Here is a 25,333-nt window from a genome sequence, read left to right on the forward strand (position 1 = left end):
CGGAAACAGATGTAGATGGAAAATCAGATGATGCAATCAATTGTTATTACTGCATTTATTGATGTGAAGTTTATTATTGCTCCGTTATTACTGTTAATGATTGACTGGTTGTTTTAATCTTTGTTGTGACCCGCCCTGAGCCTGCTTGCAGTGTAGGGCAGGCTAGAAGCTCAATAAAATAAATATAAATAAATATTTGATGAGCTGAACTCTGACATACAAACATTTATACTGAAATAAATTTTGTTAAAGACTTTCAGATGCCACTGGACTCCTGTTTGTTTAACTTTGACCCAGCTGTTAATACTGGTTATATCTCTGTCTGCCATAATCACCAAAGAAGTAAACTGCTACCAATATAACATCAGCTGCCAGGGGAAGAAAGTGGGTACAATGCAGCTGCAGGCAAATATTTTTGTTGACTGAGGAAGGTGCTACTGCTCCCCATGTCTTCTAGCATTCAAGAAGGTCAAGAGCCACTTTCAGTTTTTGTTAGCCACCTAGCTTCTGTTGAACATGCAGTTAGTATATTAGAAACAAGGTATTAGGAACAAGGAATGTGCTATTATAAGAATCCATAGGCTTGGATCCCATGAGAAATCTCTGGCAGAAGAAATTCTCATCAGCAGAATGCAAGTTCCTCAAACACCACTTCCCCCCCCCCCCCTCAAATGCTCCCAGATGCCACTTGTTGGGGACTGCCCCCCAGACCAGCATAAAAGGGGAAATCATCAAATCAATCTCTCTTTCTGGTAGCACATATTTTCCTTGCATGATCAAACTCCACTGTTAATGGGGGGGGGGGGTGGAATTGTCCCATGGAGATGACTCACTACAGCACTCATAACTTTGGCTACAGTTCAAAACATCGGGAAGATGAAGAAAAGAATTACAACATAAGTTATGTAGGCCTGCTATTTAAAATTGGGTTATTCTCATGAGCTAAACCAATGCAGGATGAAGATTGTGATCTTTCTCTCCAGTCCGAGGGATGTGAAACCGTGAAACTCCACACCTGTACAATGAAAGATGTATTTCAGAAAAATGTGTGAGACGGAATGGGCAGTTAAGCTCACCTCTAACTGCTATTTTCATAGAGCTCCACACGCACTGCAGTACTCTGCACAGTTATTCCATTCTGAATGCATTGATTAGTTCTGCATTGAAGTGCACTAATTTTGGCAGGCAGGATTGAAAAAGTTAAATTAGCAAGCCAGAATTACTGGGAACTTTTCTGAAAACTAATGGGTATCCTCAATAAAGCATTTTGTTTCGGTGCCTGTACATATTTAGTTACAGGTAACTAGTAGTCACAACCTGAGTTCGATCCCAGTGGAAGCTGGTTCAGGTAGCCGGCTCCAGGTTGACTCAGCCTTCCATCCTTCTGAGGTTGGTAAAATGAGTACCCAGCTTGCTGGGGGGAAAGTGTAGATGACTGGGACCGTAAAAACGTTGTGAAAGCAACATCACCCCAGAGTCGAAAATGACTAGTGCTTGCACAGGGGACTACCTTTACCTTTAAACAGCAGTCCCAAGATTCACACATACTGTGACATCCACAGTAAACCAACATAAATTACTCAAGCTGTTACCAAGTCAGGCCCCATCAAAAGTGGGTAAGATCCCTAGAGTTTCATTTGTTTCAGAGTACTGGGGAGCTGTCAAAATTAAGGTTGGCTTACTTTGGCTTTCTTTTTGTGCAGGTACAATCGCCTACTAGAAGTAATTGCAGCATCTCTGAAAGATCTGCTAAAAGCTCTTAAAGGCCTAGTGGTTATGTCATCACAGCTAGAGCTTATGGCCAACAGCTTATACAACAACACAGTCCCAGAGATGTGGAATAGCAAGGTACTGCTGCTTGATGGGCAATTATTTTCAAAGTTGAGGTGCTTAGCAATCCATACAACATGGATACTATAGAAATAGGCTGTATCTACATATAGAGATGCTTCAGTTGGCTGCTGTGAGTTACCATCTCTTTTGAAATGACATCAAACATACTATAATTCTTTAGTAGTGCAGAGTAGAACCAACCTAGAAAGAATGATGGTGTTGTATTTTACAAATCTTGGGTCGTGAATTCTGAGCTATGTATTCACTAATGAACTAGAGTTTTTGGGTTGTGTTAGAAGCATCCTTTGCATTACTTACACTTTTTAAATGGTAGTCTCTCAACAAAGTACCATGGTATTTGTCTTCTCCCACAGGCATACCCCTCCCTAAAACCCTTGGCTTCCTGGGTAAATGACCTGCTGCTACGCATTGATTTCCTGAAAAGATGGATTGATAAAGGGATACCCCCCGTGTTCTGGATCAGTGGCTTCTTCTTTCCCCAGGCCTTTTTAACAGGGACATTACAGAATTTTGCCAGGAAATCTGTCATATCCATAGATACCATCTCTTTTGATTTTAAGGTCAGTGAGACAGGTTATATTGACATTTAGGCAACTCATGCTCTCTGTAAACATAACCTGAGTAAAGAATGTATACACCATACCTCAGGTTGCCAGATCCTGGTTTTGCTAACCTGAATAGTTGCTACCTCATACCATGAGCTTCACACAGTGAATCTACAACAAATTAATGAATCCATGACATTCCTGTAGGTTTTATATTGCGCAAAACTGACAGGTACCCCACACTTGGGTGTTTTTTGTTGATTTTTTTTGTGAAAGCCACCTTTCTCCCTCTCAATTTAGATAATGGCTGAGTCTGTGAACGAACTAACTGAACGCCCTCCTGTGGGATGTTACATTCATGGCTTATTTCTGGAGGGGGCTCGGTGGGATCCCTTGTACTTTCAGCTCACAGAATCACGGCCTAAAGAGCTGTACACAGAAATGGCAATCATCTGGTTGGTTCCTGTACCCAACCGCAAGCCTCCAAGCAAAGGAATCTATCTGTGTCCCATCTATAAGACACTCACTCGTGCAGGTAAGCATTTATTAAGTTGAAACCTTTGATATACTTGACCAAGACAGGCCCAGAACTTTTCCCTGTTGATCTGTAGTTGGATATCTGGATCTCAAAAGGAAATTTCCTTTTGCATCTTTGACCTCATTTTAGTATCAAGTATAAGATAAAAGGCCAGCCTTGTTCACACATTATGCTGCCTTGTACTGAATCAGACCATTGGTCCATCAAGGTCAGTAATGTTTACTCAAGACTAGCAGCAGCTTCAACCTTTCCTCATAAGACTTGGTCTCCAGACCCCTCACCATTTTCGTCACCCTCCTCTGAACCTGTTCCAGTTTGTCTATATCCTTCTTAAAATGTGGTGCCCAAAACTGAACACAATACTCCAGGTGAGGTCTTACCAGAGCAGAGCAAATCGATACTATCACTTCACATGATCTGGACACTATACTTCTATTGATACAGCCCAAAATTGCATTTGCCTTTTTAGCCACTGCATCACACTGTTGACTTATGTTCAGAGTAGGGTCCACTAAGACCCCTAGATCCTTTTTGCACAAACTACTGCTAAGACAAGTCTTCCCCATCCTATAACCATGCATTGGATTTTCCCTACCTAACTGCAGAACTTTGCATTTATCCCTGTGAAAATTCATTTTATTGGTTTTAGCCCAGTTTTCCAGTTTGTCAAGATCATCCTGTATCCTGTTTCTGTCTTCTACTGTATTTGCAACCCCTCCCAATTTAGTATCATCTGCAAATATAATAAGCATTCCCTCTAATTTGGTGTAGTGGTTAAATGTGCAGACTCTTATCTGAGAGAACCGAGTTTGATTCTCCACTCCTCCACTTGCACCTGCTGGAATGGCCTTGGGTTAGCCATAGCTCTGGCAGAGGTTGTCCTTGAAAAGGTAGCTGCTGTAAGAGCCTTCTCAGCCCCACCCACCTCACAGAGTGTCTGTTGTGGGAGAGGAAGATAAAGGAGATTGTGAGCCACTCTGAGACTCTGAAATTCAGAGTGGAGGGCAGGATATAAATCCAGTATCATCATCATCTTCTCTATTCCTTCATCCAAATCATTTATGTTGAACAAAACAGATCCCAGGACAGATCCTTGAGGTACGCCACTTGTCACTCCTCTCCAAGAGGATGAGGAACCATTCACAAGCACTCTTTGGGTGCGATATATCAACCAGTTACAGATCCACCTAATGGTAACAGGATCCAAACCACATTTTACCAACTTGTCAACAAGGGACAGTATGTGGAACCTTATCAAAAGCCTTACTGAAATCAAGATAAACTATGTCTATGGTATTCCCCTGACCCAGCAAGGTAGTCACTTTCTCACAAAAAGAGATCAGGTTAGTCTGACATGACTTGTTCTTGAGAAAACCATGCTGGCTCTTAGTAATCACAGCCATTCTTTCTAAATGTTCCAGGACTGACTGAATGATTTGTTCTAAAACTTTTCCAGGTGTAGATGTCAAACTGACTTGGTTGGGAGATCCTTTTTCCCTTTCTGGAAGATTGGGACAACATTCGCCCGCCTCCAATCTTCCAGCACCTCTCCTGTTCTCCCAAGAATTCTCAAAAATAATAGCCAGAGACTCAGAAATTACATCCACAAGCTCTTTTATAACTCTTGGATGCAGTTCGTCTGGCCCTGAGGACTTAGTTTCATTTAAAGAAACTAGGTGTTTATGTACTACCCCTATGCTAATTCTAGGTTGGAATTCCATACCCTCATATGTTCTGTTTTTGCTATGTTGAGCACAGTTTCCCTCAGAAGAGAAGACTGAGGAAAAGGAATTGAGCAGTTCCACCCTCTCATTACCTGTTACCAGGGGTCATTTTGTAGAAAAATAGGTGGTGGAGCTCATCCAGGGACTGTTATGTAGCTGCACCTACTATTCAATGGAGGAGGTGGAACTCTCAGAAGGCTCAGGAGCTGTGCTCCTGTGAGCTCCCACTGAATCCAAGGCCTGCCTGTTACAATTTCACTTTACCGCCCTCGCAATCGGCCTACCATGTCCTTGCTCTTTTTCTTACTCTGAACATAAGAACCCTTTTTTGTTGTTTTTAGCATCTTTGGCCAGCCTAAGCTCATACTGAGCTTTAGCTTTCCTAATTTTTTCTCTACAAGCACTGGTGATTTATTTATATTCATCTTTGGTTATAAGGCCCTCCTTCCAATTCCTAAAGGAGCCTTTTTTATTTCTCAAGTCTTTAGAGAGGTGTTTATGGAGCCACCTCAGCTTCTTTAGGCTTCTCCATTTTTTCTTCTCATAGGAATTGTCTGTGATGGCGCTTTCAGTATTTCAGTAAGGCCTATTATGTCAGTAAGGCCTATTATGTCAGTAAGGCCTATTAAATACTGTGTTCAATAAAAGAGGAGCATGTACCCTTAAAAGTTGCACATTCATGGCAATTTTCTTGATTTTGCATAATGTTTAATATATTTGAGAAAGGAAAGTGAACATTATAAGACACTGCAGCTCTGCCCCAATCAGCAGAAACTTTTCTGGCCATAACTGCACTAGTCTAGAATTTGTTAGCTGAATTCTGCACCCATTTTATTTTCTTTGTATAGAATACTCATACCCTGTGGAATGCTAACTTTAATTGAGCCATATTTTACTTAGGACAAAGAATAACGTCTCATACATTGTATGTTCAATAAAACTCACTTATCTCATGTTTGCAGCCACCTTCCTTTGTTGTTTGAGCTGCTGTGATATGAAATGATTAAATAGTTTAGCCACACAGATCAAGCCAGGTTGACTTTCTGGTCAATGCTAAACAGCTTCTTCCTAGCAAGCAACTACTTGCCATTATTCGTCTACAGTCAGCTGTGACTTTCTACACCTCAGCAGCTAGTACCTAACATACTTATGAGAGAGGCTTTGCTTTTCACTGTAACTCATAACATTTGTAAGAAGAGCACTATTAAAAACAATTCGTGTTTTGGGTTGCAAGAAGTAGACTGGTAGTTATTCTTCCTATACTGTGGTGCCGTCTACTATGTCTTTGTTTCTATCCTAGGGACGCTGTCAACAACTGGTCATTCTACCAACTATGTGATTGCTGTTGAAATCCCTACCTTCAAGCCTCAGAGGCACTGGATCAAACGGGGCGTTGCCTTAATTTGTGCCTTGGACTTCTAAGCAATAACTCCTGCGCCACTGGACTTATTTGTTAAATTTTCACCTGGAAAGAAGCTCGGCTAACTAGAATATATGATTTTGTTTAATGAAGCAAGCTGACTTTTTACTAAAATAAGTATTTTAGTTGCACATATGACTTCAGTTCTGTTAATGAGTGTTCGTGACTGATCCTGTGCTATAAGGTAATATGTAGTTTTTCAGCTCTGTCCTAAAAAAATGTTAAAATGAGCATTAGCTCACGTTCCTGTTGTAAGATCCAAGTGCTGATAAGCCTTCAAGGGTAATTCCGTCATCTATGGGGTTGGAGTAATATGAAGGCTTAAAAGAATTATGAAATAATTCTCCAGGGAAAGCAAAAGCATCTACTGTATCTTGGAGGAAGCATGTTCTCGATCTCAGTAGTTCATGCATCACACACCTTGCTTAGGTTCTTGTTGCTAAAAGGAGGACTCAAGCACTTTCCAGAGATACAGAGAATAATGTAGTTATTTGGTACCACTTTGACAGTTCCATCTACAAATTCACTAGAGGTCCAACAGGTATACATTTTATTCTTTTGAACTTGGTATTTACAGCACTTGAAACCAGCAAAGCAAGAGACAGATCATTCTGTCAACATATTAAAAAGAAACTATCATCAGCATCTGTACACAAAGAAAAGCAAATGAAGTTCTGTTTGCAGCTGCATTATCATCTTCTCAAAAACTGGTTTCTGCATCTTGTGGTCATCTGAATTCCACTGCTTGGTATTTTCCAGCTAGTACAATGCCTGCTCTTACCCAGGGGTACAAGAGGAGATTCAGCTATTTACAATCAGTTACAAGCGGGGGGGAGGAGGATAAAAGAGTCTTTGGAATACCAGTTTGGATAAAGTAGATAACTTATCACAGCCTGCTATTTATCTTTAATCCATGTTTACAAATGTTGCTGTCATGGCCATACAATGCATAAATTCATTTTCGAAACAAGCTACCTTTTGTCTGGACAGGGAAAAAAATTATAAAGCCAAGGAACTCCTCAGTGCTGTAGTGACAGTATAAGTGTCAACTACATGAACTGATTTTACTTTTAAGGTCCCTTGCTGCAATGGGAGACAGTAACCAGTGAGGTAGGAGAAGGTACCTTCCAATGTCATGGAGTCAGCATTGTTGACGTCATCCCAAGTCTTAGCTGACACTATCCAGAAAGCTAAGGCTGGGACATGCCTTCTCACCCTAGATGGTAACCACAGTACTCACATCAGCCAAAGCCACATCTCCCACTGCAGTGGGATATAGAACCTATTATCTGAGTTGCCAGCTTTGAATACCAAGTAGGGGCCAATTCTCTTGTACTGGCAGCATCCCATGGCTTTTCCCACAGCATACCTGAAATAACACATGCACACACAACAAAACCATGGTTCTTACCCATTTAACACTCCTCCAGACTGCTAGTTCTTGGTGTGGTGTCAGTGGTATTTCTTGCCTATTATCAGCATATTTAGAGCATCTTGTATCATTGATCCAGCCATATCTAAGCTGTGCCATCCTGGAGGAGGAGGGCAGGGTTAACAACATGGTTTTGTGCAGCACTATTTGAAGAAATGCCAAAGGCTCAAGTTTACAAGGCTGAAGACCTGGACTTTAGCTGCTTTTAGCGCTCTGAAGATCCCACACGTATAGACCAGAGAGCAGCAATTCTCATGCTGCCAGGCTCCCACCTCCTATGACACAGATTTCATACATACTCATCACATTGTGCACACTCACCTCAAACAGGAGAAGCCACCCAGAGAAAAAACAAGAGACTGATACTGAATGTACAGCCTACTTGCAAAGAACAAATGAAAGAACAGGATGACTCAAATGCATAGCAAGCAGTAGATTCCTGGAATGGGAGGAAGAGCTACAACAACAAAAAAGATCAGCAACCACTTGTCAGAACAAAAAAACACTATCCAATGCAAAAAATAGATGTCATCTTCCCAGGGAGTAATCACTGGCAGTGAACAGTACTTCATTTATTCCAACTCTGAGACTACACCTACCACTGCATTAACACCAGCCCCAATGGCCTTCCAGAGGGCAGCAGAGATTGGCTTATCCCTTTAACTGGTACAGAGTCTCAGAAGACTGCCATTAGTTGTGGCAAAATATACTGCAAGTGAGTTGAGGGCCCTGAACAACAAGTTCAAGGCTATGTCTGTAGGTCCTTTAAATGGACCAGTCCATAACATTGCAAGCATCTTCTCTTCGGGAAAATCCCCCCCCAAAATATATAGAAGTGGGATTCCCACATGGCAACCACCATGGGGGAGAGAGACATCTAAAGCCCAGCTGAATGCAATGGGATTCATGTGTAACATTACACTAACACTGATGGTTTGAGCAGAGGAGTCCAGCGCAGAGCCTTGCTCCTCAGCACTGGCACAGAAATGCCTGGCATTTGCACCACATGATCAACAGCAGCAAGCAGTGCACACAAGAGTACTGTCCAAAGACCGATGCTATTGACGTTTGGCTTTATATGGCCGGGAACGTTTCCGCCGATCTGGCTTCCGCTGTTTGTGGAGGCGCCCAATGCTGACTCCTTGCCGTCTACGGACAGAGATGTTTTGCTCTACAAGACTAGCCAGCATTCCTACATAGACAATTCAAACAAGAAACAACAGCTAAATAAGGATGCTCTTAACTCCCTTTCCAGACATTTCAAAACACACTCCCCCTATATACTCAGGGACTCTAAGTCTTGGACAGCCTGTTATGGAAAGGTCCATTTAGTAGTCTAAAATCAAGTATCCATGTACAGCATCAACTCAAATCCATACAAATATAAAAGCACTCCCTCACCATACCCCACCTTCCATTGAGGACTACAGAATTAGAGCTATCTCCACAGTGACATCTATGGCCAAGACAGTGGAGTTCTCTATAGCCCTGGGCCTTTCTTCAGCACTGAAATCAAGAATTAGAGTTCAGAAAGCTTTGGATCTTGTGACAAAGAGAAGGAAAAGGGCTTTTCTTTTGGCAAGCTTCTAGCACACCCACATCTCTTCCTTTAAATTTAGCACCCCTAATGGCCCAAAGAGGCTCTAACTGCTTGCCGTCAATTTCACAGCTTTGTGCATTTGTGCTCAGCTCACCCAACCACAGAGCTCATCTGGGATGCTGGGAAGAACTTAGGGAACAGATACAAAATACATTGTAAGTGGCTCACTACTTTTGCTGACCAAACTGTTTGATATATTCTGCCTCAGTTCCAACCCATTAAAATGACTACTTTTTGACAATGCCAAGATCCAACCAGAAGTACTATGTGGTTTATCACTCACTTCCTCAAACTGCTTAGTACATTCTGTTTCAAGAATCAGAAAGAGAAAGCTTGAGACAACAGGGAAAGGGACATGGAGAAGGTTTAAGGATTTAAGGTAATAATATCCCAGATTCTAGGTTGGGATGTTCTGAAGTATCTGTTAAGGCAATTCAGGGTCTTCAAAGGTAAATGCTTCTCTACCAAGACAGTTTCTCCATAGTGAATGCAAAGTAAAGAGGACATAATGGTGCACCTAGCTGAATTCTCTCTCCCCTTTTTAACACTTTTCCTTGTCTATTCTGCATGCTTCTCTTTTTGAACTGATTCTTATATTAAAAGGTTTCTTTACATGTGAGCTGAGCTGCTTTAACTGACTTATTTGAGCCATCTAGATCAGTGGTCTTCAAGCTCATAAATTGAGGCCCTCAGGTGGACTGTAAGAGCTGCACATCACAAGTGGGGTATCATACCTCCTGCTTCTGTTTGCATGCATTTGGGGAGAAGCAACAGAATGAGACAGAATTAACTCATATCATCACTTTAGCACAGGTAGGTTCAGAACCCACTCCTCATAGAAGCTCTCCCTTGTCTTCTCCTAACCAGTTGGTTTTTCAGTGCTCCACAAATGCTTGCTGTCTACAGCCCCCTTCCCCACTGGTGAGGTTATACTTCCAGCTCCTCCTATTCCTGTCACATCACTCTAACTTCACGTGATTTTCCATCGCTGGGTTGGGTGTTGAACACGGGTCCCAAGCCTGGAAAGGTTGAAGACCAATGATCCAGATTTTCTCGTGTATTATTTTCAAGGTACTTTTGATATAATTTTGTTTGCCTGATTGCCACCTTTTACCTACCATAGATCGTGCACATTTGACAGCATTCTATCTTCATGCTGGGAACAACTACTTCTATTGAACTTGGAAAGCTTACGTTTAACAGTTGTATGATCAAACTGCACAAGACCTACTTTAACAAACTAGATCAGCAAGATCTCTTTTTATAGTTCTGTTTAGGAAAAAGATCATTTTAGCAGCAACTAGGACTAGAATAAAGCCTTTAGTTAGAATGTGACTATAATAAACCTTGTTCAAATCAATTATTTTATTTAAAAGTAAAATATGTTTAACACTGGCATCTTAATGTGAAATAAAGGTGTCACTGTTTGAGATATTCAAGAGATGTAACTCCCCTTAGAATCAACAACGTTTTGCCCAGCAAAATTCTGCTAGTGCTGCTACTGCTCTACTTAAGTCTCACCTTCTTGTGCCAGCATGGAGATAAAGGTGCAAATGAATTCATCATAATTGTGAGTTCTTCTCTGGTCATCAATCTACAGAGATACATCAGAAAAGAGCAAAAGAACTGTTCAGTAATTGTGTTCAAGCAAGTTAAAGAAATCCGGCCAATATTAATGAAACTTGGATTGTCTAGTAAGATAAAAGCCAATAATATGGCCAAGAGCACCTAAGGCAATCAACAGCACACCAGAGTCAGCTTGGGAAAGACAGGTTGCTTACCTGTAACTGTAGATCTTCGAGTGGTCATCTGTGCATTCACACTCATGGGATAGAGCGCCTGCGCCAATCCCTGAATCGATACCTGAAAAGCCCGGGATTTTTCTGCACTCGGCGCCAATGGGCATGCGCAGGTGTCCCAATGCGCATGCTCACCGGTGCCAGAGCGGGGATCCCACCAGTTCCTTCCTGACCGCTGGAAGCCCCTACTGGAGGGAGACGGTCAGCAGTGGGGAAGGAGGGCGGGTAGTGTGAATGCACAGATGACCACTCGAAGATCTACAGTTACAGGTAAGCAACCTGTCTATCTTCTTCATGGTCTCTGTGCTTCACACTCATGGGAGATTAGTAAGCAAGACATACTTGAAGGCAGGAAGACGGTCAACTGGAAGAAACAGCTTGCAGCACCGCAGTTCCCAAGCGAGTCCTCTGTTGAGCATGCACGTCCAGTGCATAGTGCTTCATAAAGGCATGCGGAGAGGACCAGGTGGCAGCCTTGCAAACATCCGTCAGGGACACGCCTTTCAGGAACGCCACCAACGACGCCATCGCCCTTGTAGAGTGGCCGCGAATAGGCCCAGGTAACGGCTTCTTAGCCAACAAATAACATAGTTTAATAGTCTCAGTGAGCCATTTTGAAAGCCTCTGAGACGAAATCCTGGAACCTAACTTAGGGGCAGGGTATGAAACAAAAAGCTGCTTGTCCATGCGAAAACTCTTGGAACGACTTAAATAAAACAATAAAGCACGCTTTACATCTAAAGCATGCAACCTACGTTCCTCATCTGAGGAAGGCGTAGGATGAAAAGTGGGCAACCAAACTTCTAGGTTGAGGTGGAACTGAGAAACCACCTTGGGGAGAAAAGAAACCCCAGCCTCCTGAAAAACAAGATATGGGTAGTCACAACATATCACCGTGAGCTCCCCCGCACGACGTGCTGATGTGATGGCTACCAAAAACGCAGTCTTCCATGAAAGAAGCTGTAATGAGCACATAGCCATTGGCTCAAATGGACAACGAGTCAGTCTGTCCAGCACCAAAGTCAAATCCCACAACTGTGGGGGCGATCTGGATGGGGGATGAAGCCTAAGCAGACCCTCCAAAAACCTCTTAGAAGGAGGGTGTGCAAAATGTCCCTCCACTGGTTCATGGAATGCAGATATTGCTGCCAAATAAACCTTGATGGAGGAAAAAAACAAGGCCAGCATCCACCAGGGATAACAAAAACTCAAAAATTACCGACAACCCCACCCTCTGGGGTGAAACTGAAGGATCAACTAGGAACTGAAGGAACTTCCGCCACTTATAGGAAGCGCGGGTGGAAAGCTTCCTGCTATTCAGGAAGACGTGCTGGACTCTGCTAGAGAACCCACAGGGTCTATAAGCCACGCTGTCAACTTCAGGTGAGGCACGTCGTGATGGAGTACGTGATGGCCCTGAGCTGACAGACGGTCCAGCTCCGCCGGGAACTGGTAGAAGATCCCCCTGGCCAGTTGAAGCAGGATCGGGAACCAGTTCTGGCGAGGCCACCAAGGAGTCACCAGGATGCAACAAGGTCTCTCTCATGATTTTGTTGACCACCTTCGTCAACAGCGGCAGGGGTGGAAACATGTAAAGGAACCGAGCATTCCATGGAAACAGCAGCCCGTCTCCCAACGACTCTGGATCCATGACCCCTCTGGAGCAAAACAGAGGACACTTCCTGTTTTCGGCCATGGCAAAGACATCCACCTGGATACCCCCAGCGCTGAAACACAGGCTGAAGGAAGCGCCAATTCAGTTCCCACTCGTGTGGGGAAGCTGCACCCTTGCTGAGAGAGTCTGCCTGCAAGTTGAGGACCCCTGGAAGGTGTGCAGCCTTCACAAAGATGTCGTAGTGCAGGCACTCCGACCATAGGTCCAATGCCAACGCGCAGAGCCGTCAAGAGACTGTCCCTCCCTGCCTGTTGATGTAGCACAGGGCAGTGGTATGGTCCGTAAGCAGAGCAACAACTTTCCCCCGCCACCAGGGGGCGGAAAGAACGCAGAGCAAAATGAACTGCCAGCAGGTCCAGAGTTGCCATCCAGTCTGCAGAGTGGACATTCTGAACTTCTGGTACAGAATAAATTTGTTCAGACTCCGAAGATCCATGATTGGTCTTAAACCCCCGTCCCGCTTGGGAACCAGGAAGTAGCGAGAGTAGAAACCTCCCATCCTGGCCTCCATCGGAACTCTCTCTATGGCTTGTTTCTGTAGGAGGTTGTTCACCTTCGCCAGCAGAGGTGGGAAAGGGGGCGTGGTGATTACCACAGACTGGTTCGGAATCTGAGCAAAATCTATCCTGTAGCCTTCCGCTACGATGGAAAGTGCCCACCTGTCGGTAGTGATGGACTCCCAAGAAGACAGGAAGGGGCGGAGGCCGATAGAAGAAGAAGAAATGGGGACGATGATGCGTGCTACGGGAAAGTCAAAGGCCCTGCTTTTGAGGGCGAGTGCCCTTGGACTTGCTGGTGGTTTGAGCTGAGGCGTAGCAGTTTCTGTTGTTCCCCCTGTACGGTGACCTGCCTTCAGGTTGCGTCGAGTGAGGTTGCCATTGTTGTTCCGGGGAGAACTTCTGATATTGTTTCTTTGCCCATGGCTTGTGCCACTGCTTTTGCTTCGCTGCTCTAGAAGGTGCCTGCATGCCTAGGTTTCTGGACATTTTACTGTTCTTGTCCATCTCCTGAAGCACGCTGTCAGTGGTGAAACTGAACAAGCCTTCTCCCTCAAAGGGCAGATCTTCCATGAAGGCCGTAGTGTCTTGTTGAAGGGCTGTGGATCGAAGCCAAGAGTGGTGTCGGAGGCAGATGGCCGAGGTGATGGTTTTTGCAGATACATCGACCATATGTTTTGCTGCAGCCAATTGCTGTTTGGCTACAGCAAAACCCTCCTTCTGCAACTTCTTTGCAGCCGATCTCTTCTCCTCACTCAGGGAAGACAAAAGGGGGGTAAAGTTGTTCCCACACTGAGTATTCATATCTAGCCATGCATGCAGCATAGTTAGATACCTTGACTCCGAGGGCCCCGCAGAATAAAATTTCCTCCCTACATTGTCCAACTTCTTTCCCTCCTTATCTGGTGGGGAAGAATGGGTTTTTCAGGCCTTAGATGAGGAGGAAATGACCACCGAATTAGGCTTCGGATGAGTGAAGAGAAACTCCGCTCCCGATTCCTGGACCCGATACATATGGTCCAGCCTCCTCTATGACACCGGTGTTGACGCTGGCTTCGCCCAAGGCTCCTTCACGGCCTGAAGGATGACCTTCGTCACTGGCAGAGCAACCGCTGTAGACATATCCCATTGCATGATGTTGAACACGGTGTCATCTACAACAAGTTGCGGTTGGGTCACCAGAAGCGAAAGCGAGAGTGCCATCCTCTTCACCAGGTCCCCATACGACTTCAGATCCTCCAAAGATGAGACAGGAAGATCCTCAGCCGAATGAGACACTGGAGAAGGTTCCGAAGCCCGACCTGGCTCGTCTGTACCCTCCTCAGAGTCCGATGATGAGGACTCTCTGTGCAGGGAGTGTTCCGAGAGCACTGGCGTTGACTCTCTCACCGGCGACCGAATCGACCCCGACGACCAAGGTTGAGCTTCTTCCTCCACCACTCCGCGTCTGTCGGGTGGGACGGAGATCAATGCCGACGGACGCCGTCTGGAATGCTGAGAAAGCCGGGACATATGAGACATCTTGGACTGCCGGTCCCAGTCTGCAAACTCCCGTGGAGGGTACCACTGGTAAGGTGGATAGGGGTAGGCATATGCAGGCCATTGTCGTTGTTCCCATGGTGGGAGCAATGGGAAGCGACGAGCGATTGCAAGCAATTCTGGCTCTCTCCGACCTCTTGCCTGCTCCATCGGCGCCGAAACCTCCACTTCCGAGACCGAATCGCTCTCACTGCATTGAGTCAGGTCGATCTTGTGCTCCGATGCCGACAGGCGCAGCTGCGAAGCACTGCCTCTGGACGCCAAGATCTTCTTCAGTGGAGCTGTCAGTGCCGAAGCGTCGCATGAAGGCGAAGGAGTGCAGGATGGTCTCTTCCTCCGCTTTTCCTTTGATTTCGCCTTCTTCGGCGCAGATGATCGGGTCCCCAAATCATCCCTATGCCTCTTAGCCAGGGTGTCCACAGACCCTTCAGAAGGCCATTTAGTGGCACGCCCGCGCTCGACCGGCATCTCGGTCCTGATCGGCGAAGCCTCAGCCTATGTGACCGTTGGAGCCACAGCCTCCCCCATTGGTACCGACAGGCTCGATGCCATCTTCTGAGGCCGAAGTGCCAACTCGACCAGTGCCGCCGAAAGCCTCGCCGCTCGATTCTTCCGAGTTTGCTTAGAAAAACTCAGGCAGTGGATACACGAATCAACGCGGTGTCCCTCGCCCAAACAGAGAAGACAGAGGGAATGGCCGTCGGGGGGGGGGGGGCAATCTTCTTTCCACAGGAGCGGCACCTCTTGAAAACCCCCCCAGCGTCTTTCCATAGATGGCCAGGAAAAAACCCACCCAGGAAAGTCTGAGGGGAAAAACGGGGGGGGGGGGGGGGAACTAGGCCCCGAAGGGCAAGTCTAACAAACTTTTTTTTTTTTAACAATATGAACTATCTAAACTACTAATTAACTAACTACACTAAGAAAACAACAAACAGGCTATATACAATAGGCAGAAAGCAATCCAAAATTACTTTAGCGACCGGGGACACGAAAGGAGATCCTCTCAGCTGAGCGGTCAGAAAGGAACTGGCGGGATCCGCGCTCTGGCGCCGGTGAACATGTGCATTGGGACGTCTGCGCATGCCCATTGGTGCCGAGTGCGGAAAAATCCCGGGCTTTTTAGGTACCGATTCGGGGATCGGCACAGGCACTCTATCCCATGAGTGTGAAGCACAGAGACCACGAAGATCAAGATGATAAAAGTTTCTCAGTTTTGATTAGATGATCAACAAGACAATGAGATTTCCAGTTTCAGGAAAAAATCAGTTACTGCTCAAGGGTTATTAATTAATTACAGAAAGTGAACAGGACTTGGGTGGACTCTGGGGTATGTAGGATACCTGCTAACTTTTATAATTGCTGTTTTCCTAGTCTAAAGACAGTAGTCACAAAATACTTACTTCCTATTCTGCTCATGCCAGTAATTATGGTCATGGTGAACAACAGGTGCCCTGATTACAGGAAAACAGCAAAGATTTCCCAAGGTATGTACAACATGCCATTAACTTACCTTGAATTTCTTTCTTTTCTCTACCTCCTCTTTTAAAAAGGCTTCATAGTTTGCAATTTCAGCTTCCACACATTTCAGCAGTGCCAGCAGCTCCTGCCAGAGTCAAACAAGCACAATATGAGCCCTCCCAATCCCTAATATCAAACCATCCAAGTAGGGAGAGAAAGACAATATGAGCCAGAATCATCACAAGACAGAATTTCATGAGAAAAGCACCATCCCAGATCATCATCTAACAAATCAAGGGTAAAATTACAACCTCACACTACAGTACCAAGAGGCTACCAGGGAGAAAAGCAATTATACCAAAATCGGAGCAAAGACCTCACCAGGAATGGGAAGGACAGGGAAGTTATATTTTACGAAGCTCGCCTATCCATGATTATCTACTTGTCAGGAAGAGCACCATATAGAATCTGACTTTTAAAACTCTGTTTGAAATGAAACACACTTAAATACCTTCAACTAAAAATTACTAGTACAGTACAAGCTTTGTTATCCAGCACTTGATTATTCAGAATGCTAAGTTAACTGTCAGAGGGAAAGCTTTGCACTTCCAGCCACAATATCATATCAGGCCTGGCACCCTCCCCCCCACCCAAAAAATCTAATTACTCTATTATGTCCCCCACTAGTTGTTTCTTTCTATACTATACCCTTAAAGAGAATGTGCTCTTGTTTACCCTCTTCTGTACTTTTTCCAGCTCTGTAATGTTCTTTTTGTGATACAGTGAAAAAAGCTGCACATTATACTTCAATCCTAAAGAGATGGGCTACTTCAAAAGTGGCTAGTGCCTGAGTGTTGGGAGAACTGGCCACCAGGCTGTCCTGGCAGAGTCTTGGACCGTCTGAGAGAGGTGGTTGTAGGCACCAGTTATCCTCCTTTTGGGCCCTGAGTGGCGTCCCCTAGGTTAGGTCAAGACTGGGCTCTCTCTCTGCCCATCCACCTATCTTGTTCACCCAGCATCTCTTTCTCAACTCCTCTCCTTCTGCCTTTTTATCCTCCCCTCTCCTTAGCCCCTTCCCTAAACCAATCCCACCACCCCCACTGATCACTCTCCCTGGCTTCAGCTGGTGCCTGGGAGCTATGGCAGGTGCATCTTGTAGGGGACAGGCTGCAGCGGGTGTTGGGTGTCCTCCTGCAGGGTCCTGCCATCTTGGAACCCTCCTCTGTGAATGGCTTGGATGCTCAGGCCTGGGCAGGCTTGGGCGCACAGCCAACTGAGTCCATCGAGGCCTTGGGTACCCACCAACCAAGCCATGTCTCATCAGCCAGCACCCCAACTGTGCCATGCCTGACCTCCGGAGTCTTGGCTTTGGCAGTGAATGACACTTTTGAGGCAGAGCCTGATAGGGAAGGGAGGCTTGAGGGCCCTAGGGGGATGGCTCAAGTCTGGCTCTGGCATGACGACTGGCACGTCAGGAGCCAGACAGTACTCTGCCTAGAAACAAGCTTTCTCCCACAGAAACTCAAGGTAGTAAACATGAAATAAGTTTTGCCAATTAGAATTAATTTGAATACTAGAATGGGGGTGCAGAATATTTACTTGGTTCAGAAGTTCACAGGGACTGGGAAAAAATGTTTTGTAATGATCCACAAATGCCTGGTGAAAAGGTGTGATGAGAGAAAATTCAAGAAGAATGCAGAGTGTTGAGCCAGTCAAATAATTCTCTGCTCGTAAAGCCAGTAGCGTCATAGAATCATGGAGTGCGACGGGATCTCCAAGGTCATCTAGTCCAACCCCAATCATTTGAGTGCCAGCTATAATTAAATAAAAGCCTGTATCTTTTCAGGCACTGAAGTTACAGGTTTTGCTAAAGTCAGATATTCATCTTAAGGGCTCATCCCACCATTGTACAGAAGTTGTGCAATCATCTAAGATCAGCATGTATTCAGATTCCATTAAATGCACACTAGAGGAATCCATAGCCTATATAACAACTCGTCTCTCCAAATTGTCCTGATCCCCACCCCAAAATCATAGGGCCTGCATGACTTAGGCAGCCCTCACTGCTGAAAAAAAGAACCTGCAGTTACAAGTACCAACTTCAATTAATTCTGGCTCAGCAGCATGCAAGTATTGAATCAAGGAAACTTAAAACTCCATCTGATAATTGTCTTTAGCAGCTGCAGCTGCTAAAATCCAAAAATGCTAATGAGCACCACACTGTATACACTATTAAAAACTACATATATACCAGAGACAGAAAAAGCAAGATATAAATGATATATATTTAAAAATGAGAATATACATGTTGTAATATGATGCATATGCATTCATTAAAATAGGAAGTAACTACTTTCTATGGTACTAAAGATGATGAAGTGTTTTCAAATGTTTAAGAGCTTACATTTTGTGAGAGTGAGCCATAATAGTCAGCCACTGAGCTGATTATAGATCAGAGACTGGAGACCTAGCAACAGAAATTCCATCTTATTTTAATTTTGAACTCCTCTAATGAAGACATTTTGAAATAAGATACAATACCAGATTCCTGACATGTTATTCACACATTTTACAATTTTTACTGTTCTGTTAAGTACTCTGTTATGCTATAGCTTTGTAATGAATGTGTATTTATCAATTTTACAACATGCATTATGTTCTAATGTTTAAATACACATTGCTTACATCTTGCATTTTCTGTCTTAGATATGTATGTGGTTCTTTATAATACTGTACACAGTTCATTGGCATTTTGGATTTTATGTTATTACACAGTGTTCCTCTTCACTGTTATTTAGCAGCTATAATGCATTTTTTGTCTTGAAAGTACAGACAGCAAAACATAATGGCTCTGGTAAAGCATAACTTTGCAAGAACACAGACATTTGACTACTGCATCAGAAACAGAGCAAGTGGCTTACCCTGAAGATCTGTTGTCACCATCTACCAAAGCATGACTTCTGGACAGAATGAGAAGAGGAGTGAATACTCACTTTTGGAGAATACTTTTCCCCACATGGTGGATCACTTGACCGGCTATGTCCCACTTTCTCCTTGCTGTCATTTGGTTCACTTGAGTCTCTCTCTTCTAGTTTGACACTGGCCTGAACCTCTTCACTTGATTTACTCAGAGGGGAGTTTTTCCCACCATCTGGTATCAGCAAAGACATCAAAAAGGAGAAATATTAACATAAAGGATAACCAAATTAACAAATGCGTTGAGTACTTCAGTATTGCTCACACTTTTTGTGAACATAACCAATCTAACCCCTAAAAGATCACAGTCACATTCTCAGAATAGAATGTATAAATGAGAAATTGATCCTCAACAGTCAAGAATACTAGCAGCGTTTTATTTTTATGATACAATGATGCAATGGTCTGTGACAACACAAATTCTTCTAATACTACTATTTATTTCCATCCTTGCATAGCAGCCACTGCAGCCAAAAAATCTGCTACAGAGAACATAATACCAAAATCGATTATCTGCTAGCTAGAAAGGCCAAAAAAACCCCAACCACAGAGGCTATAACCTGTCAAATCCAGTGATCTCAAAAGGTTCACCAATATAAAATTTAAAAGGGTGTAAAATAAACTTTCAAACACCACAGATCCACTAGAGTGCAATCTGTCCACCTAAGCTACTCTTTGAAATCTACCCTACATTTAACTATCCAAGAGAAAAGTCCCCCAGTATTTAAAGATAGCCAATCAATAAGGTTGATAGGATGAAAGAAGGGGGTATAATGTCAAACACAGAACATACTCTGAGCCCTAGCAAGGGTCAACTGACAATCCAAAGACTCCAGTGCTCATAACAAGGGGAAATCTGGCAGCCTGAGGGCCTAGCAGCTTTTCATGCAACAAAAGAACAGGCCAAAACAACTCCACTACAAATATTTCAAGGAAACAGAAACATGTTGAGTTTACTCATTACGGCATATTTTTCTCATAGAGTACACATTTATTTACAAGCAGGGGTATGTAAATACTGTTGCTTTCACAGGTGGAACAAAGCAGTAGACAAGTGCATCTTTAAGACCAACTAAGTTTTATTCAGAATGTAAGCTTTCGTATGCTCTTAAGCAGACTTCATCTGCTTAATTTTGACAGGTTACTCCATACACATGGAGTTATAGGAAAGTTCTTTGTGGCTCTACTTTCTACAGAGTCTGGGGCCATACCCTCAGTACCATGGGAAAGGAAAGAGCATGTGCTCTGCTAATAACATTCTCCTCAACATGCAAAAGTTTGTGTAGCCATCAGTTCTCTTCAAACCTACAGGTTTATCCACTCTCAGGACAAAGGTGGTGAAAAGTGCTGTCAAGTTGCAACCAACTTATGGCAATGTTGCAGGGTTTTCAAGGCAAAAAAATCCCACTATGCAGTATAGCAGCCAAGGTCTTTCCTATGAGCTTTACCTGTGATTGCAAGTTGGCAGAACATCCCATCCTCTGTGTAGCAAGTCTGTGCTCATCACAGGACTAGAGGTGGTTTGCCATTGCCTGCCTATGTGGAGTGACCCTGGAGTTCCTTGGTGGTTTCCCATTCAAGTACTAACCAGAGCTGACCCTGCTTAGCTTCTGAGATCTGGCTAGCCTTGGCCATCCAGGTGACAGCAAGGATTAAACAGCACCTATTAAACAAGTGATTTGTCTGAAGACAGCAAAAGTTGCAGATCAGTGCTTAGCACAGGCTTTATTCAGCATCTAAGTGGGAACTGCTTGCCATCCTAGACTACAAGCCTCTAGATAGCTCACCCTGTACATGACTTTTTTTAAAAAAAACTCACTGTGGAGTATAGCATCCAAGGCCTTTCCTATGAACTTTACCTGTGATTGTAAGTGGGCAGAACACCCCATCCTCTGTGAGGTGTAGCAAGCCTGTGCTGATCATGGGACCCAAATCTCTCACAGCCCGGTTGTAGCGCATGCAGTCCACACGCAGCAAGCTGTCCTCCTCCCCAAATAGCACCTTTGAAATGTGGGAAGTAACAGGACTGGAGGGCCGGGTGGGATTGGCTGACCGGATGGGGGAACGGAGTGGGGAATTGAAGGCACTCCCAATCTCGGAGGCAGTGTCCGTGCTCTCATTGCTAGGTGTAGGAGATGGCTGGGAATGGGCAACAACAGCAACTGCGGTGCCTCCACTGCTGGTCTTAATAGACAGAGGAATGGAGAGGTCTTTTTGTGTTTCCTTGAGCTTCTCCGTCAGCACATTAATTGTGTTGGGCTGAAGCATGGAGAGCTGGCTATCTGCACTCCCAACCAGGTTGTCCTGCTTCATCTGCCCCTTCCTCTTGAATCTGTCCAAAACCAGAAAAAAAGAGATCAGGCTGAGAGGATAGAAAGACAATACTGTAACAAAACACCCATTACATAATAAATGCACCCCAAAACAGCACGCATATTTTAGAAGCATAAAATAGCTGTATTGCACAGGACTAGATCCTACAGATCTATTCCAGTAATGGCAGAGATTGGTGTAATATATAAAAGCTTTTATGTAATACTATTTGTAAGATCACATCATTATATCTAATTCTCATAGAGGCCCTTGAGTGTGGGTCAAAAACCACACAGCAGAGCCAAGGGCAGAGAAAGGAGGAATAAAAGCCTGGGAGAAGCTCCAGGTTTACAGGTAAGTATGAAATGTCAAACTCTCATGAGACTATGTTATGAGATCTCAGGGGCTTGGGGGGGGGGGGGCGCGGGGCACTAAGCAAGCCATCACCAGTAATGCCAAGGATTTTAAGCCTCACTATCAGGGGAGTGGAAAGAGACAGACAAGGAAAAGCAAAGGTAAGGAAAAAGATCTGGAGAGGGGTGAGCAAAAAAGGGAAAGCTGAAGATGTGGAAAGGAAAAGAAAAGACAGGTGGCTAAGTCAAGGGGCAGAGGCTGTAAGGGGAAGAAACAACAAATTGGTAGATGGATGCAAGAGAAGGAATGGAGAGATGCTGCAGGCTCTGCCACAGAGAAGGAAAGAGGAAAAATAAGTGACAGAAAGAGAAAGAAAGAATGAGAAAATGAGATCCCCCCACCCTGTGAGTCCTCACTTTTCTCCCCAAAATTGTAATATATATTCCTTTATACACATAATGCTGTTTCACACTAATAAGCAACCCTTCCCACTTCAAATTATTTCTGCTTCTAGTCTTTCATCCTGTAAGGTCAATGGAGCTGACAAAGTAACCTAATATCCTTTTCTTCCATGTTCAGGACATCATAAGGACTCCATCAACTTCACAGAAACAAGGCTGGATGGAGCTACCATTGGCCTCACCATTTACCTCATGGCAGGATTGGCACTGCAAACCTCCTCTTCATCGTCATCATCATAGTCATCCTCATCATCAGAATATTGCTGGTGCTGCCGTACAGGAACCCGGCTACGGCCCACTCCTGCTGCAAGGTCTTCCTCTTCCTGCAATGAAAGTCATAGAACTACCTGAAGAACATGTCCTAGAAATTATACCCCAGGGAAACCAGTCTTTCAAAAACCAGTGCTGCAAAAGAAGGTTGCCTGAGGTGGGGGATGAGCGCCTGTACAGGATCAGGATTTCAGTCTTCATGAGCAAGTTTGTGAGACTCACCAGAACACAAATGCAAGGTAAACAGGGGGTGAGTTGAGATGGTCCCCCTTTCTTCAGTCTCATGAAAGATGCATTCTAGGTTTGTGCTGACAAGACATGCTTTGGGGCTTTTCAGGACCATTGTAACAGCCAAAAATGAAATTGTTCATATTTCAGGAAAAAAGATTAACACAGACAAACACGCCTCATAAACTTTGCTTGTTACCAAAACCCCTTTTCGCTACATGGGCATGACCATTACAAGTCTTTTTATTAAAATTACAAAATTAAGCCAACAGGATATAATACTAGATTGGTGGACGAAGCTACAAATTAAATCTAGATTTGTAAAGGATAAAGGTGATAGGCTTTGCTAAAGAACAATCACTCCTTGGACCGGAAAACAAATTAATAACGAAGTTTTATAATTTTCTCTTAAACTTAAAGATGCAAGATGAGACTGTAAAAGATTGTATGGGCCCCAAATTTGGGACAAAATATAGACTTGGAAGCCTGGGAGAAAGTTTGGAAATGTAATATAAAAATGACTAGATCAATAGACTAAAAAAACTTATAAAATATTTTATAGATGGTATTTAACCCCAGACAAATTAGCAAAAATGTATCAAAATATGTCAAATAAATGCTGGAGAAGTAAGACTACAAATGGAACTTTTTATCATGTGTGGCGGCTGTGTGACAGAGCTAAATCCTATTGGAAGATGGTGCACGATCTTCTACAAAAGATTCTGAAAGTACAAATTAGATTTCAACCAGAACTTTTCTTATTAAACATGTTACCAGAAAGCTATTCCAGATGAATTAAAGTGTTTTAATACAAGCGGTGACTGCAGCTTGAGTAATCTTTGCTAAATATTGGAAATGGCATGAAATACCGACAAAAGAACTATTAACTAAGCTACTAGACCTTGCAGAAATGGATACCTTGTCAGCTAAATTGAAAGATGTTAATCTGTGTGAAACAAAGAAAATATGGGAACCGCTATATAATTTGTTATGGTATGCTATATGAATGTTCAAAATAAGATATGATAAATGACAAATATTGCCATACAAAGATATATTCTTGTCTTAGTAGGAGTTTTAAGAGATGTTGATTATTGAATCACAAGATGGAAATGCAGAAAAAATGTCATAACTGATTTTGATTATGAAGACAGTAAATGTATAAGTAGAAGTGTTATGAAACTTTACAATTTCATTTACCTTCCCTTTTCCCCTTCCCCTGTATCCCCTATTCCTATTTTATCTGAAACTTAATAAAATTATTGAAATTCAAAAAAAATTACATTGCACTGCACAAACTGTCACCAGATGGGCAGTCTTATTAGAGCCTCTGCAGTGACAGATACATTTTAAACATTTTTGCTTCCTATGGAAGTTTATCAGATAGAGGCAAACTTCACTCTGCATCCATGAAACATTAGAATGCCTTCAGACTAAATACTCCCGCCATGCCATTCTGAAATGCCTGAAAAGCAAGCTAGACACAGGAAAGCACAGTTCAAGCAGGTTTTGCTATGCATGGTGGAACAGAGCATCTAAACACTATTTACCTGCATGGGTGACTTAGCATAGTTGTGATTATCCAGGAAAGCTGGCAGCCTCTGTACAATGGGACTGGGGGTTGCCAGTGCCCCATTTATACTGCTCACAGATGATTTATTGCTCAGCTTGGATTTGCTTGGCAGGTTCTGGGTTGAGGCAGGCTGATTTTGGCCCGTAGAATCCTCAGCACTCTCTGCAAAGTACATATGTAATACTTTTATATTCGAGGGGAAATGCCTCCTACTCTTCTGGTTTTTACTTCTCCAGAAAGACATGCTTCCACAGTCTTTCAAGGGCAAGCATATATTTACTTTAGATATACAAAGGTAAAAGTAGTCCCCTGTTTCCGACTCTGGGGTGACATCATATCACGACGTTTTCATGGCAGACTTTTTATGGGGTGGTTTGCCATTGCCTTCCCTAGTCATCTACACTTTCCCCCCAGCAAGCTGGGTACTCATTTTACCGACCTCGGAAGGATGGAAGGCTGGGTTAACCTTGAGCTGGCTACTTTAGATATAGATGCTTACAATTTACAACCCTCCTTACATAAAGTCATAGACTGTAGCATTTCATGAGTAAGAGCTGAGTAAAGACAAGCATTTAATTACTTCTGCTAATTCCTTCTGTTCCTGCTTTTCATACCTTTTGAGTAGAGCTCTTTATTCACTATACTCCATAGTATTTAAGGATACATCCCTAGAATGAATCCCATACCTGCCTGTGAGCTCTCAGGGGCCAGTTGTACTCTCCCTAGTTCCAGCGCAGTAGGGGTCTTGTTGGTACCTGACTTGGACTCCTCAGAACCCTGGGGCTCCTGGGACTTCTGGGTATGAACAAGCTCTGGTTGAGTCACTCGGATTAGCTTATATGAAAAACACAAAGGAGCCAAGCCATTTATAAAATGAAAAAACAACAAAGGTAAAGAAAATAATGAGATTTCCTATAGTTTAAGGAAGTTTCCATTAACAAGCTTCCTTATAAGTGGGGAAAAGACTTTTTAGAGAATGCTTGTAGATCACCTTCCAAGCTTGTGTAGCACATCAACTATATTTCTTCCTACTGTTATTACATTAAGGCTTTGGGGCATGCAGCTGTTTCAAATGCA

General features: G+C 43.6%; 2 protein-coding genes across 3 annotated transcripts in view; one reads left to right on the plus strand and one right to left on the minus strand.

The window, feature by feature from the left end:
* The window catches only part of DNAH1 (dynein axonemal heavy chain 1), a 255,919-nt gene extending 249,707 nt beyond the window's left edge, over nt 1–6,212 (plus strand). Inside the window, exons 75-78 of the mRNA XM_060240006.1 lie at nt 1,704–1,848; nt 2,208–2,414; nt 2,700–2,934; nt 5,962–6,212. Coding sequence (XP_060095989.1) covers nt 1,704–1,848; nt 2,208–2,414; nt 2,700–2,934; nt 5,962–6,083 — 709 coding nt within the window. The 3' untranslated portion in view covers nt 6,084–6,212. The remainder of the gene's footprint in view (nt 1–1,703; nt 1,849–2,207; nt 2,415–2,699; nt 2,935–5,961) is intronic.
* A 396-nt stretch (nt 6,213–6,608) lies between these two features.
* Nucleotides 6,609–25,333, minus strand: part of BAP1 (BRCA1 associated protein 1) — a 36,141-nt gene continuing 17,416 nt past the window's right edge. For both annotated transcript variants that reach the window (XM_060239974.1, XM_060239975.1), the window contains 8 exons: nt 24,943–25,090; nt 24,234–24,418; nt 22,375–22,508; nt 20,917–21,389; nt 19,075–19,232; nt 16,134–16,226; nt 10,635–10,707; nt 6,609–8,705 (listed from right to left, as the gene is read on the minus strand). In XM_060239974.1, the coding sequence (XP_060095957.1) occupies nt 8,572–8,705; nt 10,635–10,707; nt 16,134–16,226; nt 19,075–19,232; nt 20,917–21,389; nt 22,375–22,508; nt 24,234–24,418; nt 24,943–25,090 (1,398 nt within the window). In that variant the 3' untranslated portion in view covers nt 6,609–8,571. The remainder of the gene's footprint in view (nt 8,706–10,634; nt 10,708–16,133; nt 16,227–19,074; nt 19,233–20,916; nt 21,390–22,374; nt 22,509–24,233; nt 24,419–24,942; nt 25,091–25,333) is intronic.

This window comes from Heteronotia binoei, chromosome 5 (assembly GCF_032191835.1).
Source record: "Heteronotia binoei isolate CCM8104 ecotype False Entrance Well chromosome 5, APGP_CSIRO_Hbin_v1, whole genome shotgun sequence".
NCBI classification, from domain to species: Eukaryota; Metazoa; Chordata; class Lepidosauria; order Squamata; family Gekkonidae; genus Heteronotia; species Heteronotia binoei.